The sequence below is a fragment of the Haemaphysalis longicornis genome, unplaced genomic scaffold (genome assembly GCF_048455015.1).
Source record: "Haemaphysalis longicornis isolate Haplotype H1 unplaced genomic scaffold, Haemaphysalis longicornis Haplotype H1 scaffold_7, whole genome shotgun sequence".
In the NCBI taxonomy this organism is placed as follows: Eukaryota; Metazoa; Arthropoda; class Arachnida; order Ixodida; family Ixodidae; genus Haemaphysalis; species Haemaphysalis longicornis.
The window spans coordinates 164122003-164135368 of record NW_027526422.1 but is presented as its reverse complement, the minus strand read 5'-3'; the positions used below and the strand labels follow the sequence as shown (position 1 = coordinate 164135368).

The window sequence follows — 13366 nt, the reverse complement described above, 5'->3', positions numbered from 1 at the left end:
TGTAAAACAATTTGCAATATGCCACAAATATTGTCAGCCTACGTCGTAAACTATTCTCAGCTACTGAATGCTCTTAGCGAAAGAAGACAAGAGCATGTGAAAGCACCAAAATCGCCCTGGGTCAGCACTTACCATTTTCGCGGTCTCCTGAGGGCTTCCTTGTAGAAGTACTTCCCAGCTGCACTGCAGGCACGTGTTCCACTTTGCCGCAATCTCCGTCGCAGACGCTTCTCCCAGTGGGCTCGTCACAGCGGTCGCTGCTGGCAGGCAGGTTCCAGCCTCTCCACAGGTTCCGCAACACAAGGCGCCTCCGAATCCCGATGTCCCGATTGCTTCCATCCAGGGCCTGAATCTTCTTCCTGGCTGCACAGAAAACAAACTCAACATTCGCTTCCATGACAGAGAACGACATAGACGGATACTCCACAGCAAACAGAGCTGTTAAAAAAGACCGCGGACTTGGTTGCACGCAGAGGAAGGACTGAAGGCACTGTTGCTTCTTTCGCCTTTTTACCCTCGCTCATCTCCTTTTCACTAAGAGAGACATGGTAGGTGGGGCATAGGTCATAAGGGGAAAGCGCATCGCATTTGAGTGTCTTTGGTGATGTGGAGGGCGTGTATCCACTGCTTACGCCTCGGCTAGTGATTGTTTCAATGCCAAGCCGTTCTGATAGGCTTACCTGGCGTATTTTACAGCCGACAAGATGAAAAACGTGCGGTACGCCGACTACTGAGACGTCCAGAATAACCAACCAGCAATTACATCGTATGCCAGGCAAGTTAGTAGAAGGTGGAAATGAAACAAAAAAACGGCATTCTTTTACAGGGTTAAAACACCATTTGAATGGTCCCGTGCCGTCGATATTGGGCAAAGTGTTCAACCACGGTCTCCGCGTTCGGCGGCCGGCGGGGCACTGTCGCTCCTGATGTCCCATTCGGCCGGAGAGAGCGTAATTTCAAAGGGGACGTTTCGCCGTTTACAGACGCACCGTGGCGCGCGGAGCCGATGGTTGAAAGCAACAGCCGCCTCTGCTGCGGCGGTCCGCGAAATGGCTTTTGGAAGCTTTTGCGCTTCTTATGACAAACGTAAACGGCCGTTGCTCCTTTTAGGAATAGAGGAGAATATTACAGCACCTGGTGATGCATTTGTCAGGTGCGGTGGCGACTAGACGGGTTTATTTCACGTGCGCTGTCCCGCACTACGCTCCACGAAACGGACTATGTCTTTCCGAATATACCGCCGTTGCGAACTTTCCCGCGTTTAAAGGATGTTCAACTCATAAACAGGTATTGTTATTTCCTTTGCGGGCATACTGTCTTAATTCAGTTATGTACAGCCAAGGCACTTAAGTTGCGACAACGGGTGGCCGCTCTTCCTTCTGACATTCGAATCAATCTTTATTTGACGCAATACCGGTTGATACTGAAAAATGCTGGAAGCGAATTATGTTGAGTGATTCCTGAGCGACATTGTAATCATTTTGGCACATCTGCCTTATGCTATTACGTTTCCGATTTCAGCTCCAACAAACAAACAAAAACTTACTTAAATCTGTACTCCGTTTTTATTTCTTTTTAAAGGTATTTTGGTGAATACTGGGAAGCGTAGTGATCACTTACCTGTATGATACCTAAAATACGAAATCTTTTCGTTACTGATATCTGAGAAGTAACTTAGCATTTCAGTTTTGTTTTAATGTTAGCCATTTATGTTCATCCTAAATTACCTGCCAGAAGCGCACAGTAGAGTCCAGGAGCCTCATGGCCTATTTGCATAATCATTGCGGAAGGATTAAATAATCTGTTAGGCAAAAATATGGACTTGTAGGCCACCCGGAATGAGATATGATTACAAAAATTCTAGGCCATGAGAACAAAATATAAGAACACACGGTGTATTGGTTCAGGAAATGAAATTCAGAACCGACGAATAGCCAGCTGTCAAACCCACTTCTCCTGCAAAACGGCCAGTGAATGCGCTGTTGCCTTGACAATGCCCGTACTGTAAGGGGAAGACTTCGGACATCTTCCACATGGTGTGGGCATGCCAATCAACTCCGAATGTCGCCCCAAAAGCCAACCCCACCCGGGAAGACTGGGAGGCAGCCCTGATCGGCTGCTCCAACTTGGTGAGCCAGAAGGCCCTGGTCGACCAAGCCCGAGCCGCGGCAATCGCCAATGGGCTTCTGTAATGATAAGCTCACCCAGTGACTGTTAGAGGTGGCGCCTTCCGTGCAACCTCAAACATCTTCCCTGTATATATCAGCAATAAAGGTTTTCCGACAGACAGACCCATATAGGCTGGTACTCAGGTCAACAGTTCTCAGCGGGAGCTGTGAAACACGGGGCCCACGGGAGGGGCGCGTCGCAAGAAGATGCAAGAGAAAAAAAAAAGACGCAAGGCGTACAAAGACGCACGTTCTTGCTGCTGCAGAAACCACTCCTTATCGACGCCTTCTCAACCGTTACGACACGTCGATTATACGCCATACATATCCCTCCGATGACTAAGACATTGTCGAAGTAGAAGGTTACACAACCACGGCAGACCTATATACATTCAGGATCGCGTAGCCTAAAATAAAATGCATTCGTATTTTTGCAAGTAAGCAAATCGTCTCTGTGAACGATTTTTGAGGTGAAATGTTACAGGCTAAGTTCCGGTCCATAACTGCGAGAGTCAACAGGGTGCGCGGGGGCATAACGAGCCACTTAGGCTTTCACAAAAGGAGTTCTTATTCTGGGGTTCGAGAGGCGTCTCCAAGACGGTACCAAGATGCCCTTTGAAATGTGAGTCATTGGCGCTTCCCAATGTACTCACCTCTCCGCCGTTTCTCGAAATTCCCATTTCTGGCCCTCCGACGCGGTCCCCGTGGGGTGCGGTGGTTCCTTTTTCGGAAGCGTCACACACCGGGGTCCTGTCGCTGATCCTTAGAAGTTCAATGCCCCCGCGCGTCAGAAATACACGCTCTATGTACAAGATTAAAACCAGCGTAGTCTCTTTTAGCGCCGGTTCCCAGGATTGGTGGTGCTGCCGGATGACACCCTACCAGTATGGCACCACGCACAGTTTCTTGAGGCCAGCTACCTTCCGAAGTCTTTTCGGCGAACACGAGTCATCAGTGCCCGTCACAGCTGGGAGAGTAGGTCGCAAGGAAGACATGCGCTTATGCTGGGATGAAAACAGCGTGAACTTTAAGAAGGAGGAAGTGGAACGCAAGGACAGCCGCTGGTCTAAAAACTGAAGTTTAATATGAAGGTGAGTGAATATCAACACTTAACAAAAACAATGAAATACACTGCGCTTGAGCAAAACAAGTTTACAAAAGCCAGGGTAATAAGGCGACTAGATAGACACCTGCTACAGTCCACGCCCACGCTAATATGCAATCTCTTTTGCATGAAGACACAGGCTTGCTTGGCTGACACAACTGTACACTCTTTCTGCTATGTGAAACGCTTCCACAATTTCGCTAGGCGTTTGTTCACGGTGCCTGAATAAAACGTCCGTGCAGGAAAATTAAGTTTACATCCACGGCACTTAGTACAATGTGAAAAAATATGGGATGATGGGGAGCCCTTTAATGACAATTCATGCTCTCTCAAATGCACATTGATACAACTAGTCTTTCACTTTTTTGGCGTTGTTCATATTCTCACTCGTATCATCCAAGAATATGTCTTTCCAACTAGCCCAGCTTGCAACCCTTCTGGCGAAAAGATAGGCGAGGGGGGGACGGAGAGGTGCGGGGACCCATGTTGCACCTGTCGGAGTGCCTGGCACGGAGCAGCGGCCCAATTGCGAGGATTTGCCAGGAGGGAATAGACACGTGCTGGGCACCCGTGTCGCCACCTGGTGGAGGAAGGCGAAGATGCCGCCGCCGCTGCGATAAGCGCGCCCCACAAAGACAGGACAGGAGGCTACGTGCCCCGGGGAACCATGTGCGATTGAGGAAGAACATGCAGCTCTAGTCGCTCGTACAGGGGCCAGTCTTAAAAATAGCGTGAAGTGAAACAGAGTGATGAAAAAGCAGTGTATTCATTGCAAACATGTCTGAACATCATTACGTAGCTACACCCCGAACACACCTTGACACTAGGCCTAGACAGGGCAGTGAAACTTTCCCTATCAACAAGGGTTAACCAAGGCACAGCGATTTTTTTCTTCCTCGCAAAACGGTCCGTCAGCGATCAGGAACACACATAAAGGGTACAAGACCAGTTTTGGACCAGGAAATAAACGCGTGCTGAAACGCGTTGATTTTCGAAAATCCCTTTAATCCTTAAACCATCAACTTTAAAGCTCCCTGTTTTGTGTAGCATTGCAAACAGGGTATGAATTGAAGCAACGAACGGTGCTTTAATTTTCGATTCACCGTTACTTTTTCGAATGGCTTTTGATTATTCTCCCACGGGTTTCTTAGCTGCTTCTTCTTGTCACCCTGTAAAGGGGCAGTCGACGACGATGGTGAATTTCGCTGCGTGTTCCTTTCCGCCCTTCCCCTGTGATGTACGGACGGGGACGACCGCCTGCCGCGGCCGGCTGAATTCAAGCGCGAGTTGGCGAAGGCCTCGTGGGGGGGGGGGGGGGGCGAAGATGGGGGCAGTTTTGAATGGCGATAGTATTTCTTGTGCTTGGATATGTATATCTGTTCCTCGATTCCGGCTTCCGGCCGGAAGTAGAAATTAATGATAAAAAAGAGGTAGGATTAGATAGACTCGTTCCAAACTACAAAAACATGGGCATAAGCCATACCTGTCTATATTATTCAGCCATAAGCGAACCTTTGTCACAATTGGGGCAAGCTGTCCGCATACAACTGTGAGTATACGCGTTTTAAAATGAGAATACAAGTTCGGGTGATTTGAAGGTAGCGAAAGAAGAACAAGCAAGTTAAAATCGCCCAAAAAAGGATTCACATCTTGCGAGATTAAAACAAGCACAACAAAGCGGTTCGCGTACCCAGTCACTTCCCTGCAAATGTCGTCCAAAGAAGATAGCCTTCTACGGCCCCCGCACATAACTCTCTCTTTTCCCTCCACCACCTACCTGTCACGTTCGCTCCTTCGGTCTCGCTCCTCCAAAGATAAACACTCTCCAGGTTCCCGCAGTCAATTCAATTTTGCCGCCTTGTAGTGCAAGCTTGTCATCTATTGGAAACTTTCTTAATGTTGGAATCAATGCGGCCCCGAGGCTCTCTCAGGGGTTCATTTTGTAGTGTGGTCAAAGTAGTGTTTTCAACCCGCGTTTTTGCTATGGCAAATGTAAAACGCACAGTTATTTTCAATTAAAACGCTTGCACGAAAATACGAACTAGGAAAAGATTTTATCGTTTGGAATGATTTTGTCTATATAAACATCTCTTCTCAATATTTTTAGCTTTTGCTCGGTGGCTCCGGTGCACACAGTAAGAGCATTGCCATTTTTAATACCGTTTTTAACTACCGGTTAAAAATGGCATACAATATGGACCACATTGTCTTGCGACGACGGTGGTTGACCGTGAAGCATTTTTGTGGTGAATTCTGCGGTTGTGCAATTCCACACTGCGAGCATCACGAGGTATGCACCACTTTTCTAGAATACGCACAGCAACTCTCGCGTGTGCATTCCTTAGTCTTAACGTTTGCGTTTGGGGTGTACGACGCGAATCGGTACCTGCTGCTCGGCGTTCAGTGAGCAGTTATTTGAGTGGGTGCCGGTTCAAGATGTTGAACCCGAAGATGTGACGTTAGGCCTAGTTTGAAATTTCAAAATGGGAAGTTCGGCATAAGGTCTTGTTGTTAACAGCCTTAACACGAAGAGCAGCGCCATTCTCATCCCACGTCGGCCTGTGAGCAACGGGTGTCGATGTTTACCTCAACGTTTTTAGATTCCGCGCCTCGTCGGTTGCTTTGCGTCGCCGCGTTAAACCCTACTAACAATCAACGTTTTTAGATTAGGTCAATTAGCAAAAAGCGCGGCGATCCAGTACCGCGGTGCGGGGAGATGCTGCCGCTGACCATGTGGTGCCGCTGCGGTAGCGTTGAGATCGGTCTCGGCGCGCCGTCTGCTACTCATTGGTTGGAAAGTTGCCGGTGAACGACCTCCACACACCGTTAACGTTCTTTTTTGAAATGCAAAATCCAAATTCGCTCTAATCTGGGGCTTTAGTGACCAGAGCTTTACATTTTTATCGACATTGTGACGGGAAACAACCTGTACTAAAGACAAAAAAGGGAAGGAAAACACTGCACAGTCCGCCGCTTGTTTTCGGGTACTTCCCATTTGTATGGCCGTTTATTTTTTCCCACTATGGTATTCCTTACCCCTCAGTAATATTCTTTCACCTCAACGTTTTTAGATTCCGTGCCTCGTCGGTTGCTTTGAGTCACCGCGTTAAACCCTACTATCAATCAACGTTTTTAGATTAGGTCAATTGGCAAAAAGCGCGGCGATCCAGTACCGCGGCGCGGGGAGTTTCTGCCGCCGACCATGTGGTGGCGCTGCGGTAGCGTTGAGATCGGTCTCGGCGCGCCGTCTGCTACTCATTGGTTGGAACGTTGCCGGTGAACGACCTCCACACACCGTTAACGTTCTTTTTTGAAATGCAAAATCCAACCTCGCTCTAATCTTGGGCTTTAGTGACCAGAGCTTTACATTTTTATGGACATTGTGACGGGAAACAACCAGTACTTAAAGGAGCCATGAAGAGAAAACACAAGTTTGGTTCATTCAAAAGATTGTCTCGGTAGAATCATACTGACACCACTTTTAACCTAAACTTCGCTCAAATAGGCTACATAATTAGGAAAAACGGGAATGGACATGCGACCCACCAGCTTATTTCCCACAACAGAACCTATGATGTCACATGAGCTAAGCTCTGCGACTAGCGGAGGCTGGCAGAAGCAGACGCACATTAGGTAGAGCTTACAAACTAGACGAACGAGCGATTTGCGCTTAAATTTAGGGCACATTCTTTACAAAGCAATAAGAATGATGGGACAAACAGTGGAAGTTATGAAAGCACATGTAAACACAGAAGTACTGATGCGTTCTGCTGTTCGTACTGCGCGCAGCATGCTTGGTTTAGCTGCACAGCACTACGGGGCTTGGGGTTGTCTCACACGACACTGGCCGATTGAAGCCAGCAACGGTGTCTTACGTGACCCCATTTGTCGAGCGAGCGCTGTTTCAGGTAACGAATATTTTCTCGCAGAACAAAAACAAGCCAGGTTTAAATGCGGGCAAAAACAAACCAAACGCTCGCCGCGGTATGGTGGCGCCATCTAGGTTACGGAACGTAAAGAAACGCGGGAACAAACCAACACCGCTGTACAGGGTGAAGACTACCTTTCAACGGTCGTGTGCCGCCGCAATTGGGCCAACGGGTTCAACGCGTTATTATTTTCTTTTTCCACGAGACCTAGCAACGCGAACCAGACAATATGATTCAAACTTCTTCAGTAAACCGCGTTGCGGCGATAATTTTAGCGCGGTTTTGACACAACGACTTGATCGGTGGCGAGCGAGCAACCGAAAATGGCGGCGCCAGCGTATACGTGTCTCTACCCTGTACGGCGGATGCGTGAATGAAGGTATTCTAGGCTGCAGAGCGGTCGGTTCCTGTGATGTCATTTGGTACCACGAAAACACACGATTGAGCGGCAAAATCAAAATTTTAACCTAAATTGTTTAATTTCTCAGTGAATAAAGCACCGTTTGTACCCGGAAAAGCGCTGGGGGCACTATAAAACACAAAATCTTTCGAATAAAACCATCTTGCATTTTCTCTTCATAGCTCCTTTAAGACAAAAAATGGAAGGGAACCACTGCACAGTCCGCCGCTTGTTTTCGTGTACTTCCCATTTGAATGGCCGTTTATTTTTTCCCACTACGGTATTCGTTACCGCTCAGTAATATAAAAGAATACCGGAACACGTCTCGCGCTACTGAAACTGAGGAAAAGCCTACAATAGTCAACCACCATCTTGGAATCAACAAAAGACGCACTGAAATTTTTATATATGCTGTGCAAGCAAATGCAGTAGGTGCATTTTCCCAGGAACGCATTTAGAATCCCAACAAAACTGATCAAGTAAGCCGAATGGAAACCAAGTGCTGCAAAAGCAGTTGCCTTGATTAATAAAAAATCAAGGAAAGTTCACACTACCGTGCTACACTTGAAGGTGGTGAAGCTGGACGCAACCTTCACGACCATCATGAAGGTTTAGGTTGACGATTGAAGCCGATTTGTTACTTCTTTGCTGCTGCAGCGACCTTTACTCCATCATTGTTGCTGTAAGTGTGAGCTTCTTTCCCTTTTTGAAGTAATAATCATTGGCCATCACCTTTGACAGGCATACGGGCCTTTTTTGATTGAATGGTTATGATGTTTAACGCGTTGACGCTACTAAGGCGATGAGGCGCGCCGTAAACGGAGTAATTTTGAACCCCTGAGGATCTTTAACGAGCGCCGAAATCTTGAACACACGGGCGGCTTCGCTTTTTGCTTCCATCAGAAAAGCGGTCGCGAGAATCAAACCTGCGTCCTAATTGTCTTTCTCGTTCCAAGCAAGTGTTGCCACGATTACGGCGAATGCTGGAGATTTTTTTTTGCAAATTTTGTATGGTGGGTCTGCTTGGCCCGATTAATGTGCGCCGGGGACGCTTGGCTGTCGCCACGAGGCACGAACACATGAGCGCTCGGAATTTTTTTGTGTTTTTAAACGGCCGGGCGGTGGCCGAAATCTTGACAGTCTCTATACGTGAGTACGCTTGGCTTGACAAACCTTCGCAGGCGACAGTAGGCGGTCACAGGGAGGCTCGCCCACATGAATGCTCTTAATTTTGTTGTTTTTGGGAGCTTTCCCGGCTCAGTTCCTGTGTATTAAGAGGCGTGTTCGCTCAATGCGGCGACTCATTGGGTTCGGCACTGTGCCCGAAAGCAGCCGACGCTTACGTCAACCCCATGCCAGCGAGAACTCGCAAGCGCGCCAGTGTCAGTCTGCACGCGATCCACAAACTCGCAATAGTATGAATGAAGGTTACAATGTAAAATAGTGAAATCAGTACAAAAAACATTGCCGACTTAAGAAAAATCCCCTTAAAGAACAGCTGTCCTATCGAGTATTTGTCGATTCGGGGATTGGACGACACTGCACCCGGTCCTTTAAACAAGTCGACCATTGCCCCAGCGTTTGCAATTGCGAGTCGAAATATAAAGTACATATACCTTATTGCCTTTTTACTGCTTTTTAGTTTCAGAATTTTCATTAGGTTAGATCACTATTTCTTCCTTCCTTCACTAAAGCTTTCACAGTGAGTTCGCCCCAATTGCAACGCATATGCTGACTCTAGCGACTGCATTCCTCATGCACGAAATGGGATCGCAAATGGTCGTGCTGCTAATTGCTGCGATACTTCACGCAGCGAACAGTGCGTCCGAACCTTGGTTTTACTCTCTGCGAAAGCGGCTAGCTTGCTTTTAATGTCTCAGTACCTGTATTATAGTTCGCTGACTCTTCCGTAGCATTTACTGCGCTAGAATGTTTCCCTAGCATACCAGCAAGCGAAAGGTCGCATCTACGCGTATGTGAAACCATTTACACTTCATGGACTTTACTGAGCTTCATACAGTCTACCAACTAAAAAGTTAACAGCACCTTCTCCCTGGCAGAAATCGTGCCGTGGCTTAGATTTAACTGAGCGAACGAATGGCGATCACGACCCGCCGGAGGCAGCCCAGTGACTGTGTCGGACGCTCGGCGAACCCTGCAGTAGCAGAGTGAATCCAAGCCATCCTCCAGTAAGCGTCATAGAACTGGTCGTGGAGGATCGAGAGAGGCGGACAGCACTTTAGCATTGATTTTTCCACTTAATGAAGTCGGGTGAACGAACCTTGAGTCACCCGCTACAGTTGCTGAGTAGCCGTGGCTTTGTGCTGCTGAGCCCAACGCGAGTTCGATTCCCAGCCGTGGAGGCCGCGACATATTTGAGTTGTAGCATTGAAAAGGCCAAAGTAATGTAAGAGCAAGCGTACGCCAATAGTATACATCCGTCGCGCTTGTGAAAAATCAATGATCGCTGCAACTTTTGCTGCTCCTATCCAAAGTTGAGGCCATTCTCCGCACCATGTCTATATTGAATGATATCGTTTATGCTCCATGGAGCATACATTTTGACTGCTTTTTGGTTTCTCGTTGAGAAAACACTCGGTAATTCCTTTGCCCAGAATCGTTGTCGACGCAGGAATGCGCCAGTTCTCATTGGCTGCGACCCGACCTGCATGCATCAAGGGGGTAGGCGCCGGCATCACAGTCCGATGGACTACATAGGTCTGGGGGATTCCTTGATTTGATCATTAGGTTTACAACCTTTCAGATAAGTAACGTACTTCCACAATTCTGGAACCGATAAATATGCTCAAGCACCCAATGCAGTATTTTTATGCGTATCCATGCGAAATGAAGTTGGTGTTTTGGGCGAAGTTTCTGGTGTTCGTGCTTTATTGTCGCTAAATTGTGTGAGAATGATAGCCCGCCGTTTGTTGGGTGATACTGTTTCTTTGGTCGCAATTATTCCACAAAATTTTTATTTGCCAATAACTATTTACTTGTGGAACTACTGTAACATATCTGCGGTTGACTTTGTAACCTGCGCACTTGGCGCAGGTAAAATGCGGTACAGAGCTGCCCATTTTCTCTACTTTTTTCTTGTGGTTTATTTGTGTTTCGAGGCATTTTATTACGTCCGAATTGTATGAAGGCGACGGATGAGATGAACCAATGTTATTAAGAAACTTCGGATCTTCTGTTTCACGTCCGTCAACCAGAGTACTACATATGCCGTGTTGTAACGAGTAAATTTGCTAACATCACCTGTGTTGGGTTGTTGTGGATATGCTACAAAAATTTTGTCTTCTTGTTGGAATGTTTTAATAATTGGCGTGAATATTAGAGGCCAGTTCAAAAATTACACGCTGGTGATGTTTCCAGTTTATTTTAAAAAACTATGATGCATAATAAGTGCTATGAACACTAATTGTGTGTATTTCGCTGAAGACAATTATTGTGTACATACATTTTGTAAAAGATCGTTTTTTGGGTACAGAAAAAAATTTCTAAAAACAAAAGTGCTGCTACTGTTGCTAAACAGTCTCAAGTGGCCTTAAAGCTGCACCAGCGTTCCTCAAGATTGGCCGTTGTTGCCCGGCTACAGCGTGGGGCACTGCAACCGCATATGGAACTACTATTTGTACAAAAGAATAACTCTTGGTGCCGCGGGTGTTCTAGTCATCCAGGAAAGCGAAAATAGGGGGCAGGACAGGCTCCTCTCTCAAGTCGTCAAAATCAGGATCTGGGCAGGCATATCCTCCGACAGGATGCTGGTCGTCCATAGGTTGCGCGGCAGGAACGTTCTGTTCGCAGTTCTCGCGGGTTCCGGGAGTGTCTTTGTCCGCAGGGTCTGCATCAGGCGGACAAAGCAGTCGTGGCCGCTTGCATGGTCCCTGGTCGTCTGCGCATGGAGGATGTTGAAAAAAAAAACAAATGAATAAAACTAGTTTACGAGGAATTCGAAAACACTAACTCAAAGCGAGCAAACTGTACTTGCTAAGCTGTTGTGTTGGACATAAAGGTACTCATCGTCCAGAAGAGATGTAGAGAAAATATCAGCATGAAGGTACAAGTATTGTCCCCGTCCGAACCTTTCAAAGGTCCCAAAAACTTTGCACGAGCTTAGTGAAGATGGTCACTCAAATAAGGAGAATACATAGTATGAGCGCATTCCATACTTAAAAGGGAGGAAAACAGAGCACCCGATGTTAAAGAGCATAAAAAGAGACCCTAACACAAACACGAGAGAATAGACGAGGTGGGGTTTAGCACATACCGTCGACATGGTCTCCGGGACGTTTCCGCCTTGAAATATCATTCAGCGGGACGGCAGGCTCGTCGTTATCGTCACTGCTGCTGTCAGAAGGCGCGTCTTCGCGGTGGTTGCGGCGGGACATGAAGCAGTGCACGATCAGGTTCTCCAGCTGCAGGCGACGCAGAAGCCCCGGGTCCCGACGGCTCTCTCGACGCCCCTTATCCAAGACCGCCATCTTCTTCCTGCCTGCAAAGATAATAGGGTAAACATTTGCTTCCATGACTGGGAATGGCACAGACGTATACTCAACCAGCGCGGGGTGAAGCGACACACAGCTTACTCAATGCGAAGCTCAGAGCAGACTGAAGGCAGCGTCCGTGCTCTGACACGTGCTACCACCCCCCTCGCATCCTTTCCCCTGATAGAAAAAGAGGGAGTGAGGTTCCGGCGGATGCATGACCGGCTGAGATAAGAAACGTGACTAAGGGCTGCGCCTTTTCAATGCCAGGTGTGCATTAGCTTGAAATGTGTTATCTTCGTCCATGGAATGAGCAAAGAAAGTGACCTTGGGCAGCAGGTGTCTTGCTCCTTTGTTGTTTCCGCTGTTTCTGATTTACTTGGTCTCGACCTGTTTGTTGTCGCAATCGCATTTCGTTTCCCGTACCATAATATATTCAATAAATATCAATCAATCAATCAAATGCTTTTTTTATTTTCACCAGTACTGCATTCAGTGAAAAAGGGGTGCACGGAGAAAAAGCGGCTAACTAGAAGGAAGAGCTTAACGCTGTTCAGGAATGACTTATTTGTCTGGTGACCTGTTGGCAATTGCCAGAACCCAGAGCACTTTCGTGTGGAAATTTGAACACATGGAGCGCGCCTGCCTTTAAATATGCTTGTACATTCTTTGCCGAGTACACAAAATCTCCAACAGGGCGACGTCCTGTAATTCCAATGAATGCATTATTAGCGAAGTTAGCGAATTCTAATGAGTGTAAATCTTGATTATTTAGCCGCCGCGGTGGCTAGGGCTTTGTTCTGATGAGCACGAGGACGCGTGTTCGATTCCGGGCATGGGCGGCCGCTTCTCTGATGGAGGCGGAAAGCAAAAATTCGTGGGTACGAGATGTCGGAGCGCGTTAAAGATCCCCAGGCTGTAAAAAATGTTCCGGAGCCCTCCACTATTGCGCGTCTCATCGTCTGCTTTGCGTCGGCACGTTATATTCTACAATCAATCAAGCATTGATTATTTGCCGAAAGAAATTTCAACACGAAAAGTGGAAGTACAATAAAATCATCAACAATGGCCAAATTTTGAGGTGCCACCCTCACGCCATTTAGAGCAAACTAGAGCATTTAGAGCAAACTGCAAACTTGAGTGACACTGTAACTATTTAGAAAAAACCAAGTTTGTGACGCCCTCTGCATGAAGGATTGGGGATAACTGATACGTGACTTTTGCGAAACAATTTTGTAAGCAAATACAAAGAAATGAAGAAAAATAATATCACC

General features: G+C 47.2%; 1 protein-coding gene across 1 annotated transcript; it reads right to left on the bottom strand.

The window, feature by feature from the left end:
• Positions 1–11273: 11273 nt before the first annotated feature.
• On the bottom strand, positions 11274–12089 carry LOC144146641 (uncharacterized). Its single transcript, XM_077678579.1, has 2 exons — positions 11876–12089; positions 11274–11500 (listed from the first exon to the last, which is right to left on the bottom strand). Exons 1-2 carry the CDS (start codon positions 12087–12089, stop codon positions 11274–11276), a joined length of 441 nt encoding a protein of 146 aa, XP_077534705.1.
• Between the last annotated feature and the right edge of the window lie 1277 nt (positions 12090–13366).